The sequence below is a fragment of the Neoarius graeffei genome, chromosome 16 (assembly GCF_027579695.1).
Source record: "Neoarius graeffei isolate fNeoGra1 chromosome 16, fNeoGra1.pri, whole genome shotgun sequence".
NCBI lineage: Eukaryota > Metazoa > Chordata > Actinopteri > Siluriformes > Ariidae > Neoarius > Neoarius graeffei.
The window spans coordinates 30810341-30827402 of NC_083584.1; the positions used below are offsets into that span (position 1 = coordinate 30810341).

General features: G+C 39.0%; 1 protein-coding gene across 1 annotated transcript in view; it reads right to left on the minus strand.

The window, feature by feature from the left end:
- rp9 (RP9 pre-mRNA splicing factor) overlaps positions 1-17062 on the minus strand; it is a 43589-nt gene that overhangs the window by 16105 nt on the left and 10422 nt on the right. The window contains exons 3-5 of the mRNA XM_060942770.1: positions 13100-13229; positions 5643-5734; positions 736-797 (exon numbers count right to left, since the gene is read on the minus strand). Coding sequence (XP_060798753.1) covers positions 736-797; positions 5643-5734; positions 13100-13229 — 284 coding nt within the window. The remainder of the gene's footprint in view (positions 1-735; positions 798-5642; positions 5735-13099; positions 13230-17062) is intronic.

The following is a 17062-nucleotide window of genomic DNA, read 5'->3' on the forward strand; positions in this document are numbered from 1 at the left end:
AAAACGTTCTTGTCGTACTTAGTTTTTTTTTTTTAAACTGTGTTTTCTTGTTGTTGTCCTTGTATAAACAAGTGAAGTTCTTCCCTCGAAAGTACCTTTTTGTCATTTTCTTCAACAATTTCAGCTTGTTTAATTAGGTCTGTGCCTGATAAATCATTTGGATAATAATATTCACTTTCACTGTGCTCAGTTGAGTCGTTTTTCGCACACCGTTGTTCATTGCTTTCCACTGTGTATGTTAGTTAAAAACGCTTATTGACCAAGTTAGGTTGGGCCAGATAAGAAAAATATTTGGCTCTTGGTCATTTGTATGACCTCGAGCCAAATATTTTCCCGTTCAGCCCTCCCACTCAGTCAATAAATACATAATATGATTTAACCACAATTGAAAAAATTGTCAGTGACAGCAAAATGATGCATAAATTGTGGCAGAATCATGCCATGTACGCTCGAAATGTTTACTCATTTGGCACGTTCTCTAATGAGAAACGCGGTCAGTTTTACTGAAACATAATTTAACAAGCTTACAGATAACTGCTCAGCAGAAATCCATTTAACTGATAATTTATTTAATATTAACTGGTGTCTAATTACACTTCCTGCTCTTGAACTTTATTACAGGATGAAATACCACCAGGACAATAAAATGTATAATGCATACGCGAGGTCACGTTACAGCTGTGGGTATGGACGAGATATAGCTCAAATACTCAAGTTTATGGAAGGATAATGTACCTTGTCTCCTTCTCATTGCGCTTGTTTTCCCGAATGATGTCATACATCGGGTCCTCGTGTGCCTGTAAGCAAATTACTGATTAATATGTACACAGTTCAGGAAACTTAAAAAAAAAATCATTATATAATCTTTGGATTATGTTTCAGTGTTATATTATCATACCTGCCAACCTTGGAAAAAAATTTTGAGTAGCAACTTATCGCGGTGGTGCAGCGCAGCACGGTGTGAGGTCAGGCACATTTGCTGATCAGTATTGATTGTAATGAGTGAGCATGTGAACAATGTATTACTAAGCACAGAGTTCCCACTCACCACCATATCTAGTTATTCAACATACAAGTAGACTATGAAGAAAACAAGAACTCTTTTAATGAAAAGGCATGAATATATTTCCAATGCTTTCACCAAGACATTTGGCACAAGGCAACTGTGCCCGAAAAATATGTCCTTTATAGTATATAGTATTTTTTAAAGGCAGTACATTTATCCCTTATTTTTAAGTTTAAGGTCTGTATAAAGTTTATACAGACCTTAAACTTAAAGATAAGGGATAAATGTACTGCCTTTGGCATATTGTGTCTTAAATACATTGGGAATTATAAACAACAAAGAATCCCAAATAGCATGCTATGTCCCTTTTGACATTTAGCATCATATTGTATAGATAACAGAAAAACCAAAGGGCTTTCGCCTATGTCTTTTAAAACAGACGCCGGCAGTCTGCAAAATACACACACACACACACACACACACACTCAATCCTTTTTTCATAAATTTAGTTTTGACCGTAAAAGAGAGATTCTGTTGCTCCTCGCTACACTTTGAACTAGATTACACTAAACATCGAAAGTGAATATTCCAGAGTGCCTATCTAAATATATATTTTTCAATATTAACCCTGGAGAACCCAAAAAATTTGGTCATTTTGGGTAGCGGCAATTAACAGGGGTCAAATTTGAACCCCTGTGGGTTCTCCAGGGTTAATATTTAGTAAATGCAAACTGATAACCACACTTACAGAAAAATTTACTGAAAATAAATTATAGGCTACTCTGGCCTATCCAATAACATAGCCTTTATAATATTCATATTCACTGACCTGGCCTAATTTGGAAAAAAATAATGGCCTACACTAGTGCTTGAAAGTTTGTGAACCCTTTAGAATTTTCTATATTTCTGCATAAATATGACCTAAAACATCATCAGATTTTCACACAAGTCCTAAAAGTAGATAAAGAGAACCCAGTTAAACAAATGAGACAAAATATTATACTTGGTCATTTATTTATTGAGGAAAATGATCCGATATTACATATCTGTGAGTGGCAAAAGTATGTAAACCTCTAGGATTAGCAGTTAATTTGAAGGTGAAACTAGAGTCAGGTGTTTTCAGTCAATGGGATGACAATCAGGTGTGAGTGGGCACCCTGTTTTATTTAAAGAACAGGGATCTATCAAAGTCTGATCTTCACAACACATGTTTGTGGAAGTGTATCATGGCACGAACAAAGGAGATTCCTGAGGACCTCAGAAAAAGCATTGTTGATGCTCATCAGGCTGGAAAAGGTTACAAAACCATCTCTAAAGAGTTTGGACTCCACCAATCCACAGTCAGACAGATTGTGTACAAATGGAGGAAATTCAAGATAATTGTTACCCTCCCCAGGAGTGGTCGACCAACAAAGATCACTCCAAGAGCGAGGTGTGTAATAGTTGGTGAGGTCACAAAGGAACCCAGGGTAACTTCTAAGCAACTGAAGGCCTCTCTCACATTGGCTAATGTTATTGTTCATGAGTCCACCATCAGGAGAACACTGAACAACAATGGTGTGCATGGCAGGGTTGCAAGGAGAAAGCCACTGCTCTCCAAAAAGAACATTGCTGCTCATCTGCAGTTTGCTAAAGATCACGTGGACGAGCCAGAAGGCTATTGGAAAAATGTTTTGTGGACGGATGAGACCAAAATAGAAGTTTTTGGTTTAAATGAGAAGCGTTATGTTTGGAGAAAGGAAAACACTGCATTCCAGCATAAGAACCTTATCCCATCTGTGAAACATGGTGGTGGTAGTATCATGGTTTGGGCCTGTTTTGCTGCATCTGGGCCAGGACGGCTTGTCATCATTGATGGAACAATGAATTCTGAATTATACCAGCGAATTCTAAAGGAAAATGTCAGGACATCTGTCCATGAACTGAATCTCAAGAGAAGGTGGGTCATGCAGCAAGACAATGACCCTAAGCACATAAGTCGTTCTACCAAAGAATGGTTAAAGAAGAATAAAGTTAATGTTTTGGAATGGCCAAGTCAAAGTCCTGACCTTGATCCAATCAAAATGTAGTGGAAGGACCTGAAGCGAGCAGTTTATGTGAGGAAACCCACCAACATCCCAAAGTTGAAGCTGTTCTGTACAGAAGAATGGGCTAAAATTCCTCTAAGGACTGATCAACAGTGACCGGAAATGTTTAGTTGCAGTTATTGCTGCACAAGGGGGTCACACCAGATACTGAAAGCAAAGGTTCACATACTTTTGCCACTCACAGATATGTAATATTGGATCATTTTCCTCAATAAATAAATGACCAAGTATAATATTTTTTTCTCATTTGTTTAACTGGGTTCTCTTTATCTACTTTGAGGATGTGTGTGAAAATCTGATGTTGTTTTAGGTCATATTTATGCAGAAACATAGAAAATTCTAAAGGGTTCACAAACTTTCAAGCACCACTGTATGTATATAAATGCAAGCATTTCTATGTTAGCAATATTATTACCTGTATTTCCTTGATGGCTAATGTCAAAATCATAATTGCACACTGTGCAAAATGCATGATTAGGCAGTTTAGAGGGGCGGAGGCATGGCCATTGATCTTGATACTTCGTTAGGAACTTCTGAGGGGCATAGACTCGCTTCTTTTTAGATTTGCTTCCCTCTCTTTCCCTCTCTCTGTCAGTATCCTCATCTGACGTCATGTGTATTATTAACTGCAAGGCACGCACATACACAAACACACATCATCATCCACCACACGCACTTAGATGAAAACACTTCGTGCGCTGCTTATTGAATCTCACATGCACGAGTAGCCTAGTTCAGAAGATTTTAACGCGTCTATCGGTTGACTGGATGGAAACGTCAGTAGGCTACTATATTTTCACTTTAGGCTATGCAATATTTTTTGGATTGAGAAGCCTGGGTCAAATATCAAAACAAGCTGGAACAAATATTTCCTTCAGATAAGGCGGAACACTGTGCTTTGAACTAGGGCTGCACGATATCAGAAAAATATGCGATATTCGATAACATGACTGAATATCTCGATATCGATATGTATCACGATAATTAAATATATAATGTTTTTCTTACCTCTACTCGCCGTTCTGCCCTGTATCTAGCATTTAAAAAAACCACCCAATGCATCGCTTCCATTCCAACATTATTTTTTATTGGAAAAACATGGCTACACCTGCAATGGTGTCCATCAATCATCTTTAAATCTCTTAATTTTTGTGAGCGCAGCAGAAAATGTCTTAAGTTGAAGTAAACAAAAAACTGAAAACTACATTACATTAACATAAAGCATTCAAAATGGCAATTTCAGCGGCTCCCGGGAGATGAAGGTGAGCGACACAGATTCACCATAAACTCAAACACAATCTGTTAATAACACATGCGGGTGAGAGAGCAGTGGTGTGTGTGTGTGTGTGTGTGTGTGTGTGTGTGTGTGTGTGTGTGTGTGTGTGTGTGTGTGTGTGAAAGTGAGAGTGAGAGCGGTAGTGTGTGAGAGAGAGAGTGAGAGCGGTTGTGTGTGTGTGTGTGAGAGAGAGAGAGCGCGGTTTTATGTTTTTATGCTGCTATACATCAGTGTTTGTCCCAGTGAGCCGCCCCACCACTGTTTTACAGGTACATGTCTTGCAAAGTACCTGAGTTTGCAGTACATCACCCCTCCTGAATCCAAAGTACTTTTTTTTTTGGAAACCAGTTCCTCCTCACACAAGTTTGTCTCACCACACTTGCTACCGCTTCCGCCATCACCACGAGGATTTTACTTGTTTTGCAATAGGGGGCGGAGTTATCCCGCGGCGCTTGTTGACATTCAAATGTGATTGGACGGCACAGAAAAATGTGCCTTTTATCGAAATTTAAGTAATTTTTGCGGTATGTGTATCGCAAACTATGATATCGCGATATCGATACTTTTTCGATATATTGTGCAGCCCTACTTTGAACTATGACGTTAGGATGGTTGTCCTTGCTTTATTCACAATACCCTTGCCCTGCCCATTTACCTTCGAAACGGTGTTTAGCACCGTCCTCCCTTGTAAAACCAGTCACAGTATGAAGATCGACCGAGAGGGATGAAAATCAATTTCGTTACTTTCGTTTTGACGGCTCCTCGGCTCTCCGCTTAGCCTCATAGCTTAGGCCTATTTGAAGAGTTTAAAACTAGCGCTGTGATTGGTCGAAGTCTTCTTTTCTCTACAGGTTGCTGGTCAATGTGGTCACACCCATAGACGAGTTGCCTAGTGCGCAAATGCAGACAGTTGAACCGGAATATTAAAGATCTTTGAACTCAAAGCCATCAATGACTTTTTGCATATTCTGAAGTGTTAAATCGTAGCAGCGTAGTTTGATGTCGAAATGCGTATCTGCTACGCAAAATGCGTAAAGGTTGGCAGGTCTGTATTATGAAAATAATCTGCTGAGATTTTTTTAAAATATAAGCCAAACTAGATTTGAAGATTTAACAAGCTCATACGTGAACATCGGACCAGAGACCTTGTTTTCTTGCAGCAGCAACGTTAACCTAACTCAGACCATTACATCATGAACACATCCTTGTGCATTAGCTGCTGATTAGTACGAGCTGAGCGAGAAGATGAACGACATGCTTCTGATGAACTCACCACTCTGAACTGCTCCAGTTTCTGATTGCCTTTGATGAAGAAGGGACATTCTCTGTCTCCGGTCCTGTGGCCATAACGCTTGCATCTCCAGCCTGAAATACATACAGGACACTTCGAACAGTCATCTTCATCAGAGTTTGGATCAATCACTAACAAAGGGTCCGGTCTTACTCAATTTCACTCACATTGTGAGCTGCTGTTCATTCACAGTAGACATGGGGTAATCGTAATTGATTGTAATCGATTACAATTTTTTTAAATGTAATCATCATGCAATCGTAATTTTACTCAGGAAACATGCTGTAATTGTAATCGTAATCGTAGGTACCAGTAATTGTTATACAAGTACAGTGGTGCTTGAAAGTTTGTGAACCCTTCACAGTGTTCTCCACTTTTCAAAAATAAAAGGTGGTGGTGGAGTCCAGGGGCGGAGCCCTGGTAGGGGGTCAGGGGGACGAAGCTGACGGACTTTGGGTTTTTTGACAGTGAAACTGGCCAATAAATGGAGAGGAAATGCTAAATCATTGTTAAAATAATTTTACAAAAAATTTAACACCTTCTTACTGTACATATCATCTTTATTGTCAATGTGAGACTCATTTGACATTTCAGTTGGGACTGATGCGCCTGTCGCGCACCCCTGAATTAATTATATTTTTTTCTGTGTGTGAAAAATAAATGAACTTCCATGCATAAACAAAATACCCAATTACAATAAATGCATCAATTTTTTACAATACACATAATGTTAACTGGGTGAAACCACTCCAATCCATGCACGAGCTGGTGCGTGTGCCCGAGACTGGCACTACAAAGCCACCCCGGCCTCCGTAGTTCCGGTCCTTTGACCCAGGAACCTGAAAGTCCTGCAGTAAACAACCACAGTGAAGCAACGGGAAAATGCAGCTCTCGCCTACACAATCACAGATACGCAAAATAAAAGACCTGAACTTAACTAATGTGTGTGCGTGCTGTTATACGATTACTGTAACTGTGTATGGTCAGAAAAGCCGACAGATAAGCGTAACTGTTGCGCAATAATGCTACAAACACCCGCAAAGTTATTTAGCTGCTGGCTAGCTGCAGCTTGTAGCTTCCAGCATTACTATGTGTCAGTATAACGTGGTGCAATGTACTGTAACGCAGGGATGGACCTCAATCTGCAGAGCTCTGTGTCACAATCTGTATGCAGCCAGCCGGATGGTTTTCTATTGCAATCACGTGGCCACTTCAGGTAGCTCCGTATGCATTTGTTTAATGATCTTCTGCATGTTAAATAGTTACAAAATTACAATAAAGTGAATACTTTATGATTTATTTGGTGTATACTGATGAAGTAACGTATTTTTTTTTTGACCAAAGGAAGGGCGGCGGGCCAGAATTATAACGTGGCGGTGCGCCACTTTAAAAGTGCCCATGGAGAACACTGCCTTTAGAATTTTCTATATTTCTGCATAAATATGACCTAAAACATCATCAGATTTTCACACAAGTCCTAAAAGTAGATAAAGAGAACCCAGTCAAACAAATGAGATAAAAAATATGATACTTGGTCATTTATTTATTGAGGAAAATGATCCAATATTACATATCTGTGAGTGGCAAAAGTATGTAAACCTTTGCTTTCAGCATCTGGTGTGACCCCCTTGTGCAGCAATAACTGCAACTAAACGTTTCATCCTGCACACCAGCTTGGAGGAATTTTAGCCCATTTCTCCATATAGAACAGCTTCAACTCTGGGATGTTGGTGGGTTTCCTCACATGAACTGCTTGCTTCAGGTCCTTCCACTACATTTCGATTGGATTAAGGTCAGGACTTTGACTTGGCCATTCCAAAACATTAACTTTATTCTTCTTTAACCATTCTTTGGTAGAATGACTTGTGTGCTTAGGGTCGTTGTCTTGCTGCATGACCCACCTTCTCTTGAGATTCAGTTCATGGACAGATGTCCTGACATTTTCCTTTAGAATTTGCTGGTATAATTCAGAATTCGTTGTTTCATCAATGATGGCAAGCTGTCCTGGCCCAGATGCAGCAAAACAGGCCCAAACCCTGATACTACCACCACCATGTTTCACAGATGGGATAAGGTTCTTATGCTGGAATGCAGTGTTTTCCTTTCTCCAAACATAACGCTTCTCATTTAAACCAAAAAGTTCTATTTTGGTCTCATCCGTCCACAAAACATTTTTCCAATAGCCTTCTGGCTTGTCCACGTGATCTTTAGCAAACTGCAGATGAGCAGCAATGTTCTTTTTGGAGAGCAGTGGCTTTCTCCTTGCAACCCTGCCATGCACACCATTGTTGTTCAGTGTTCTCCGGATGGTGGACTCATGAACATTCATATTAGCCAATGTGAGAGAGGCCTTCAGTTGCTTAGAAGTTACCCCGGGGTCCTTTGTGACCTCACTGACTATTACACGCCTTGCTCTTGGAGTGATCTTTGTTGGTCGACCACTCCTGGGGAGCGTAACAATGGTCTTGAATTTCCTCCACTTGTACACAATCTGTCTGACTGTGGATTGGTGGAGCCCAAACTCTTTAGACATGGTTTTGTAACCTTTTCCAGCCTGATGAGCATCAACAATGCTTTTTCTGAGGTCCTCAGAAATCTCCTTTGTTCGTGCCATGATACACTTCCACAAACGTGTTGTGAAGATCAGACTTTGATAGATCCCTGTTCTTTAAATAAAACAGGGTGCCCACTCATACCTGATTGTCATCCCATTGACTGAAAACACCTGACTCTAGTTTCACCTTCAAATGAACTGCTAATCCTAGAAGTTCACATCCTTTTGCCACTCACAGATATGTAATCACATCACATCACATCACATTATCTCTAGCCGCTTTATCCTTCTACAGGGTCGCAGGCAAGCTGGAGCCTATCCCAGCTGACTACGGGCGAAAGGCGGGGTACACCCTGGACAAGTCGCCAGGTCATCACAGGGCTGACACATAGACACAGACAACCATTCACACTCACATTCACACCTACGGTCAATTTAGAGTCACCAGTTAACCTAACCTGCATGTCTTTGGACTGTGGGGGAAACCGGAGCACCCGGAGGAAACCCACGCGGACACGGGGAGAACATGCAAACTCCGCACAGAAAGGCCCTCGCCGGCCCCGGGGCTCGAACCCAGGACCTTCTTGCTGTGAGGCGACAGCGCTAACCACTACACCACCGTGCCGCCCCAGATATGTAATATTGGCTCATTTTCCTCAATAAATAAATGACCAAGTATAATAAGAAGAAACCTTCATTCGTCACATGCACACTTCAAGCACAGTGAAATTCATCCTCTGCATTTAACCCATCTGAAGCAGTGAACACACATAAACACCCAGAGCAGTGGGCAGCCACACCAGAGTGCCTGGGGAGCAGTCAGGGGTCAGGTACCTTGCTCAAGGGCACCTCATCCCAAGGCCACCCCACGTCAACCTAACTGCATATCTCTGGATTGTGGGGGGAACCAGAGCACCCGGAGGAAACCCACGCAGACACGGGGAGAACATGCAAACTCCACACAGAAAGGCCCTCGTCGGCCACTGGGTTCGAACCCGGAACCTTCTTGCTGTGAGGCAACCGTGCTAACCACTACACCACCGTGCCGCCAATAATAATTTTGTCTCATTTGTTTAACTGGGTTCTCTTTATCTACTTTTAGGACTTGTGTGAAAATCTGATGATGTTCAGGTCATATTTATGCAGAAATATAGAAAATTCTAAAGGGTTCGCAAACTTTCAAGCACCACTGTATAACAAAATTACATGATGGTAAAAATATAAGTGAAGAACATTGGTACCTTGTGTATACTGAACATCTTTGGTCCATTCACCTGCAAGGTCAGTAGACTTTAACCCTCTGGGGTCTGAGGGTATTTTCTGGCACTAATGATTTTGGCATGCTCTGATTTTATCATCAATTTCAACAAATCAAATTTTCAAAAACTCATATGACATTTTTGTATTCAGCACAAGTTTAGCTACAATAATATCTATGTAGTATGTATATCATGATTGTACTTAAAAAAAAAAAGAAAACAGATAAATGAAGATGATGTAAAAAGCAGTTTTAGAACGGTCTTGGAATGTGTGAAGAAACAGGACCTTACCCATTGTGACGAACCGTTTTGGTCACTTGAAGTGATTCTGTTCAGCCTTTAGGAATGCATCAAGCACAAAAACTTAAATCTGCTCCATTGATTTGGACAATTAACTGGTCATCAAAAAAATGTATGTCCTATTGTTTTGGGATAAAGGGTTGGCAGTGGGAGAGGTATTCAAGGAAAAGGGCAAAAGATTTCCATTCACATTCAATGAGAAGAGTGAAAACCCCTCCCATTGCCAACTCTTAATCCCATCAGGTCAAGTCCCAATGGGTAAGGTCATGGTTTTTTTTCCGCACATTCCAACACAGTTCTAAAACTGCTTTTTACAACATCTTCATTTATCTGGCATTTGACTTTATTTTGGTATTTGACTCTATTCAGTGTGTCTTGAAATTAACTCTTGTACTATTTTACTCAGTTCAGAGCCACAACCAACTCTGTTACTCTGTAATTTTGCTCCCACTCCAACTCCAAATTTTACTCTCTCAACTCAATATAGAGCAAAATTAACTATTTTGAGGAAAATACTTTTAAATGTGGAAAAAACTGCGCAGTCATTTTTCGTGTGTATGCCCTACAGCGCATGCATATCAACCGATCTGCTTATCAGAAACAGAAGAAAGAAATTATGCATGTTTTCATATATAGTCTCTTGCACGTTAATGTACATTGGCCAGTTTTACATTACATTTTACATTAATAATAGAGACTATATGTGAAAACATACATAATGAAAAATTATAATGTTGCAAGTAAAGCTAACATTCTTGGTTTTTTTCCTTTATTTTCATCATTTGATTCATTGAATAGTATTGTTCATAAGTGCCCAAATTTGTCCCCAAATAGGTCAAAAGCACTTGTCCACAACAGAATTTGGCATAGTATTTGCTGTAATCTTAACTGTGCTCAAGTAATTGTAATTGTAATCGTAATTGTGGTACATGTGATGTAATCTAAACTTTAGAAGTAATCATAATCATAATTGAATTTCACGTAATAGGCCCAAGTCTAATTGACAATGAAAAAGTTCACAATGAGACCATTCAAATTAAGAGAGGAGCTCAAACAACTAGAACATCTTTAATGTGGAATGAATGAAAATGTCTGGTCATAGCTGCAGGACAAAAGTGACACCAGCTGGCCTGAAGGAGTCAGTAAAAAAATTTTTAAATACATTTTAAAAAAGGGGGAAAAGGGGCAATGTGAAAAAGCAGTAACACTACGTTCACACTGCAAGGCTTGATGCTCAATTCCGATTTTTTTGTGAAATCCGATTTTTTTGTGAGGTCGTTCACATTAACAAATATATGCGACTTGTATGTGATCCTCAGTATGAACAAAAAGCGACCTAAAAGTGTTCCGCAAGCGCATTGCAGGATACGACGACGTCACACGCAGTGAGCATGGCCAGTGTTTACGGAAGTAACCTAAAGTTTCCTGTGTATGACAGTAGCCAGCATGGAGTACCTGGCGATGATGCAGTTGTTGTTGCAACGGAGCCAGAACATGCACAATAGCCTGATGTTAAGGAGGAGGTTGAGAAGGAAGAGGGCAAGGGTTTTGGCTCAGGCGTTCTGCGGGGTAGTGACTGCAACCTCCGTTCAAAGGAACGTGTCATGCACCATGTTTTTGTAACTTTTTTTGAGAGACCCGCCACCTACTCCAGCACAGAATAGTAACGTTTGTGGCTTGTTGATGACGTGTAAGTCGGATGAATGCGACCTTGCGGTTCAGACTGAAGTCGCATATGAAAAGATCGGATAGGAATCGGAATTAGGACCACATATCCAAACAGCCTGGGTCGGATTTGAAAAAATCGGATCTGTGTCGTTCATATTGTCAATAAAAGATCGGATACAGGTCACATATGGGCGAAAAAATCGGATTTGAGTCACTTCAGCCTGCAGTGTGAACGTAGTGTATTTAGTATGAATCTCAATTCAGCTTGTTGATAATCACGGATATGATATAATGTATTATTCTATCTACATTCACTGGATATGAGCAATCGCACGCTCTGATTGGCTACTCTACTACTAGGCTATCGGCTCATATACCGTGAGTAGAGAAAAACAAAATGGCGGAGTGTGTTTCTGAACCAACTGAGGATGAAATAAAAACTCTACTCAAAAACAAAACCCCAAAAATTATTAAGTATTTAAAAAAAACAGAAACAGCTCAGGGAATACAGTGCAGCGCAGCCCCCCCCCCCAAAAAAAAATCTCCTGTTCCACATTCCAACCCAGTTGGTGGCCGTAATGCACCTTTAAGTTGGTTGGTCAACCGCCAAGAGACCCTAAAGAAGAAGACCCCCCCCCCCCCCCCCCAAAAAAAGGAATGAAAGTATTTAATGGTAAGAGCATATCTTTTTTTATTTTTCAAGAATTATTATTATCGCATTTTTCACAAATTGCTCCTGTCATTTCGCCGGTTTGTTTACATTCTAAGCAGAAATTATTTTGTCAGACGTTTGGTATAAAGTTATTTATCAAATTTGCAAAAAATTTAAATAAAAATGCTCAGTTTCTCAAAATCCAGTGAATGTGGATAGAATAAAACAGTTATTCCACTCAATCTCATTGTACAAGGCTTATAGCCGACTCGGTGCTACGCGCCTTGCCAGCTATCAGCTCATGTACGACTTGATTTCATGGAATAACTGTTAAATATTGTGGCAATTATTTATATCAAATGAACTATATCATATCATAATTCTAAGATATCGTGATATCCTTTATTATTTTTTAATAATTATAAATTAACTGCAAATATCTGATTTGAGGTTAAAAATTTGTACTCATTTAATCTTTACAACTGTAAAAAGGTTACAGTATTTGCAGATTGTTTTTTCTCCTTTTTAGCGTCGTTCCATGATAAAATCAAAACACATTCTATTTTTTAGATCGTATATTTAAAAAGATTTTTGTAGACTTTTTGTAATTGTTTTTATTGACGCACTACTGTTTTGCTGGCCTTTTCTAGAATATTTATCGTGATCGTCATGTATCACCAAACTGTCTGACGTTTACATCCTTTACAAATAAACTGCTGCCATTTTCCCTCATAGATCTTTTCACATTTTCTACAACATGACACAAATCTCAGCTCAGATATACTTTTACTGGGACATTTAGTTCTGCTTTGTTTTGTATCTGCACACTCACTGGTCTCTCTCCTTCCAGGGTGTTAGTGAACCCTAATGATCCATAATGCTGTGCAGCTGGTGAGTATTCAAAGTATATACCCTAATTATATAGCCCTGGGAACTTCCCTGTTTATAGGGATTAGGGATTAATCCCCATTAGGGATTACTGGACACAGGAAGAGAGATCACTCACACTGCATGACTTTCACCTCCTTGCCCAGAGGCATCCACAGTCCTCTAGTGGGCGCATGAGCCAGGAATTCCCTGGCGTCTTCATTCCCGGGGGCATCAGGAATACAGTCCTCCGGTTTCTCTTCATCCTCCTGAACAGTAGATGCAAAACCCTCACTTAAATGAAGTGAATTAAAACGATTATTTACAAAATCATATTTTAATCGAAAGTCATCATGACATGATGATCATCACTGTATATACAGGCTGTTTAACAATCAGGGTAAACTTTTCGGTTCCAGAATAGTCCAAAAATCAAACTTCAGATTTTTATGTTTCTCTGTTGCCAAAAAATGACCTTTGAGATGGAAATTAAAGGTCTCATTGCATCGTTTTTTCATTAATTGTGTGGTGGTCTCTAGTATGAATGAATGCCCTGTGAGACGGTTTTGGTGAAAAAAATGCTGTGGTGCTCCTGTTTCACGCTGTTCTAGTTTGGTGGAGGAGTGGGTGGGGAGAGAACGACAGGATTTCAGCTCTTACTCATGAATATTCATGACATGTAAACATATTGCTTCTGATTGGCTAACAGCACTGTGACGCTCCCTCCAGTGGGTTATGGGCGAGGCCATGACTACTAATTTTCGAAGTGACATGGCTTTTTCTGATTAGCTCATTTTTCCGTCTATTTTATTTCATAGGCTAATACAGGGAATGGGGGTAGAAGAACATTTTCACGTGCAGCATGCATATGCAACTCGGAGTGAACTATGGTATTTCAAAAAGAGCAAGTATTAAAACAGTTTGTCGTGGAATGACACCTTTAAAGGCAGACTGCCTTTCAGATTTTTCAAGTGTAGGTCATAAAAAGAAATTTCCCGACACCCAATTATTTTTGTTTAATGGACCGAAAGCTACTGAATTTGAATCACAGGCTTCCAATTTTATTATTATTATTTTTTATATAGAACAATTAATGAATTTAGGGCCATGTGGCCCCAAATTCTCCACTATTTTTTCCTGCTTCACCATAACCCGATACAAGATACTCCGTCATGCATGACGTGGTGGGCTTTCCCTGTTCACGCAAGGCATTGTGGGATACAAATTTGAAACAGGAGAGGAAAATGGAGGACATGAGTGTGCGAATGAAACGTGAAAGACCGACTACAGTAACGGAAAGCGAGAAGAAAAGACGTTATGTTGTGAAGGAAAGGAAACGCAGGACCAAACTAATAAATATCGGCGGTCAGCGAGCACCTCGGTGTGATCAGCTGTTCGTTTAGCGACAGAATGATGGAAGTCAGTGCACGGTCAAAGTAAACCTGTAGATGGCAGTAATGCAACGCTGGATGCCAGCTGCCGTAAAACCAAAAAGAAGAAGAAAAAAAAGAAGAAGGAGGTAAACCTGTGCAACACGGACTTCCTCTGTCTGCTTGACTGCGTTGAAGCAAGTGATTTCATGCACATTATTTGCTCGGGAATCCCCTCAAATTAAATAACTTCCCAGCCAAAGAATGGCCTGTTTTTTTTTAAGATATTACAAAAATAAACACATTACAATGACCACATTTCAGAAGGAAATAAATTTCACTCATTTTATGAAATCAAAAGGCCGTCTACTTTTAACTGCACAGAATTTCAGAGCTACAGGTCATATCCTGGGCATGTTACTTGTGGTGAGAAGACGGAAAATAGCGTATTTCTAAAACTGACCCGCTTTCTTATAGTCCACAAGAGTAAGGAATACAACGTGAAAAACTGTTGAAATGTCTGTGATTTTAAGTACAAATTTTCAACTACTGTGCGGTGATGTGTGTACATGGTGCTAACTGTAATAACACCTGAAGTGGTGATGATCCTTGTGGTTTTCCAGAGAGGACTTTTTTTTATAGACTCGCATTTCAACCACATGTGAAGCTCTGCTGCAAATGTGTCTCGCATCTGTTTCAAGTCCTGTTTTTAACTGTACAACAATGGCAGACTATTCTGCTTCAAAAGAGACAAATATTTTCTTAAAAATCATTTACAACCAGGGGGCGTCGTGGCTCAGGTGGATAAGGCGCCATACCATAAATCCGGGCGACCCGGGTTCGATTCCGGCCCGAGGTCATTTCCCGATCCCTCCCCGTCTCTCTCTCCCGCTCATTTCCTGTCTCTACACTGTCCTATCCAATAAAGGTGCAAAAAGCCCAAAAAAATATCTTTAAAAAAAAAAAAAATCATTTACAACCTCATCATATGGTCAGTGTTTTCCAGAGAGGACATTTTTGATGGACAAAGGATTCTATCAGAGGCACTTTGTTGACAAAAAAATTTAAATATCTTTCTATTGTGAATGAAAATACAGAATGCGTCCCAAAGTAAAACCTAGTTAGTGCTAAAAAAAATAGCATTCTGAATGTAACCAGTAAAATCTAAGTGTAATAATTAAAACTGAGCTGCATTTGACTCTTATAAACGTATTTATAGGAACTTATAAGAGACATTAGTGCTGGAGGTCGGGCTGGTATGTCCCTGTAAAATAAGGTATAAGAAACTCCAGGATATATTCACTGGACCTAGTTACAGGAGCGGGTTGGTGTTCTTCAAAAAGACAACCATGATTGTGAAACAGCCCAAATAAAAAAGTCTTAGGCACCTTTAAGTACAAATTTCATTATAGATTTTCAGTTTATGACTTCTAGATTAATCAATCCAGGGAAAAAACAAAAAAACATTAACTTTCCAGCACATAAACTAGACGCTACAGAAAAATGTAAAGAGAAGAGAGCTGTATATTATGCAAGAGAGCACTTTTCAAACATAAAGAAAACATAATGAAGGCTGCTGGGTTTTGGTGCAAAATGAAGAAGCGAGTGTGACAGTCAAAGTGTCCAGAAGAACTGTGTCTGGTTCTGTAAGACGCTCAGTAAAACCTACAGCTCATTTCCTTATCAAACTGCACTCATTGTACCTGAGACTACTTTTTTTTTTTAAAGCAAAGGGTCGTCTCACACCAAATATTGACTTTTTCGTTTATTATGGCTTAATGCTTAACATATTTGACTGGGAAAGGCAAACAGTTAAAACCACTAAACATTTTTCATTTAAAATTATAACAATATTCTCCTTAAACATATGCTTGTAAATTTATTGTCTTAACTAATTATTGACACCTTAACGATCTTTTGGCCATTGCAAAAGTAGAAAAGACTTTCAATATGTAAATTGTGCATGAATAATTATTCAAACTTCCACTGGGGGGAAAAAAAAAAAAAGAGTCGATTCCTGGTTAATTAGCGTATCAGATCACGTAAGACCGTTCTCGACATCCAGATGATTATTTATTTTAAAAAAAATAAATATATATATATATATATATATGAGTGATTCCACGCTTATGGGTACTGAAATGGGGACATGAACTTATTCACCTAAAACCATTTCTTTTTTTACCATCAGGTCACAAAACATGTAATCTTTAATGAATGATATGTTAAAAGATAACTTTAATTTTCTGAGATGTAATAAAAACATATTTATATGCCAAAGTCAAGCCTATGAGTTCCAAAATGATGTCTGTTACATTACTTCTGTTACGATTGTCCATCTCGCGTCTGTTACAAATTAATTACAATCTAGCTATATACCATGTTAATCTTATTGAAAGAATGTGTATGTTTATTCTACTACACATGTTTATTAATTATATTTGCTAAAACATCACCTTCCTATGTTTCAAAAAGTAATTCTACATTGTTAAAATTGAGAATATATATGTCCACAACACTTCTGTTACGTTCTGACTTTGGCATATAAATATGTTTTTATTACATCTCAGAAAATTAAAGTTATCTTTTAACATATCATTCATTAAAGATTACATGTTTTGTGACCTGATGGTAAAAAAAAAGAAATGGTTTTAGGTGAATTTTTAAAAATAAGTTCATGTCCCCATTTCAGTACCCATAAGCGTGGAATCACTCATATATATATATATATA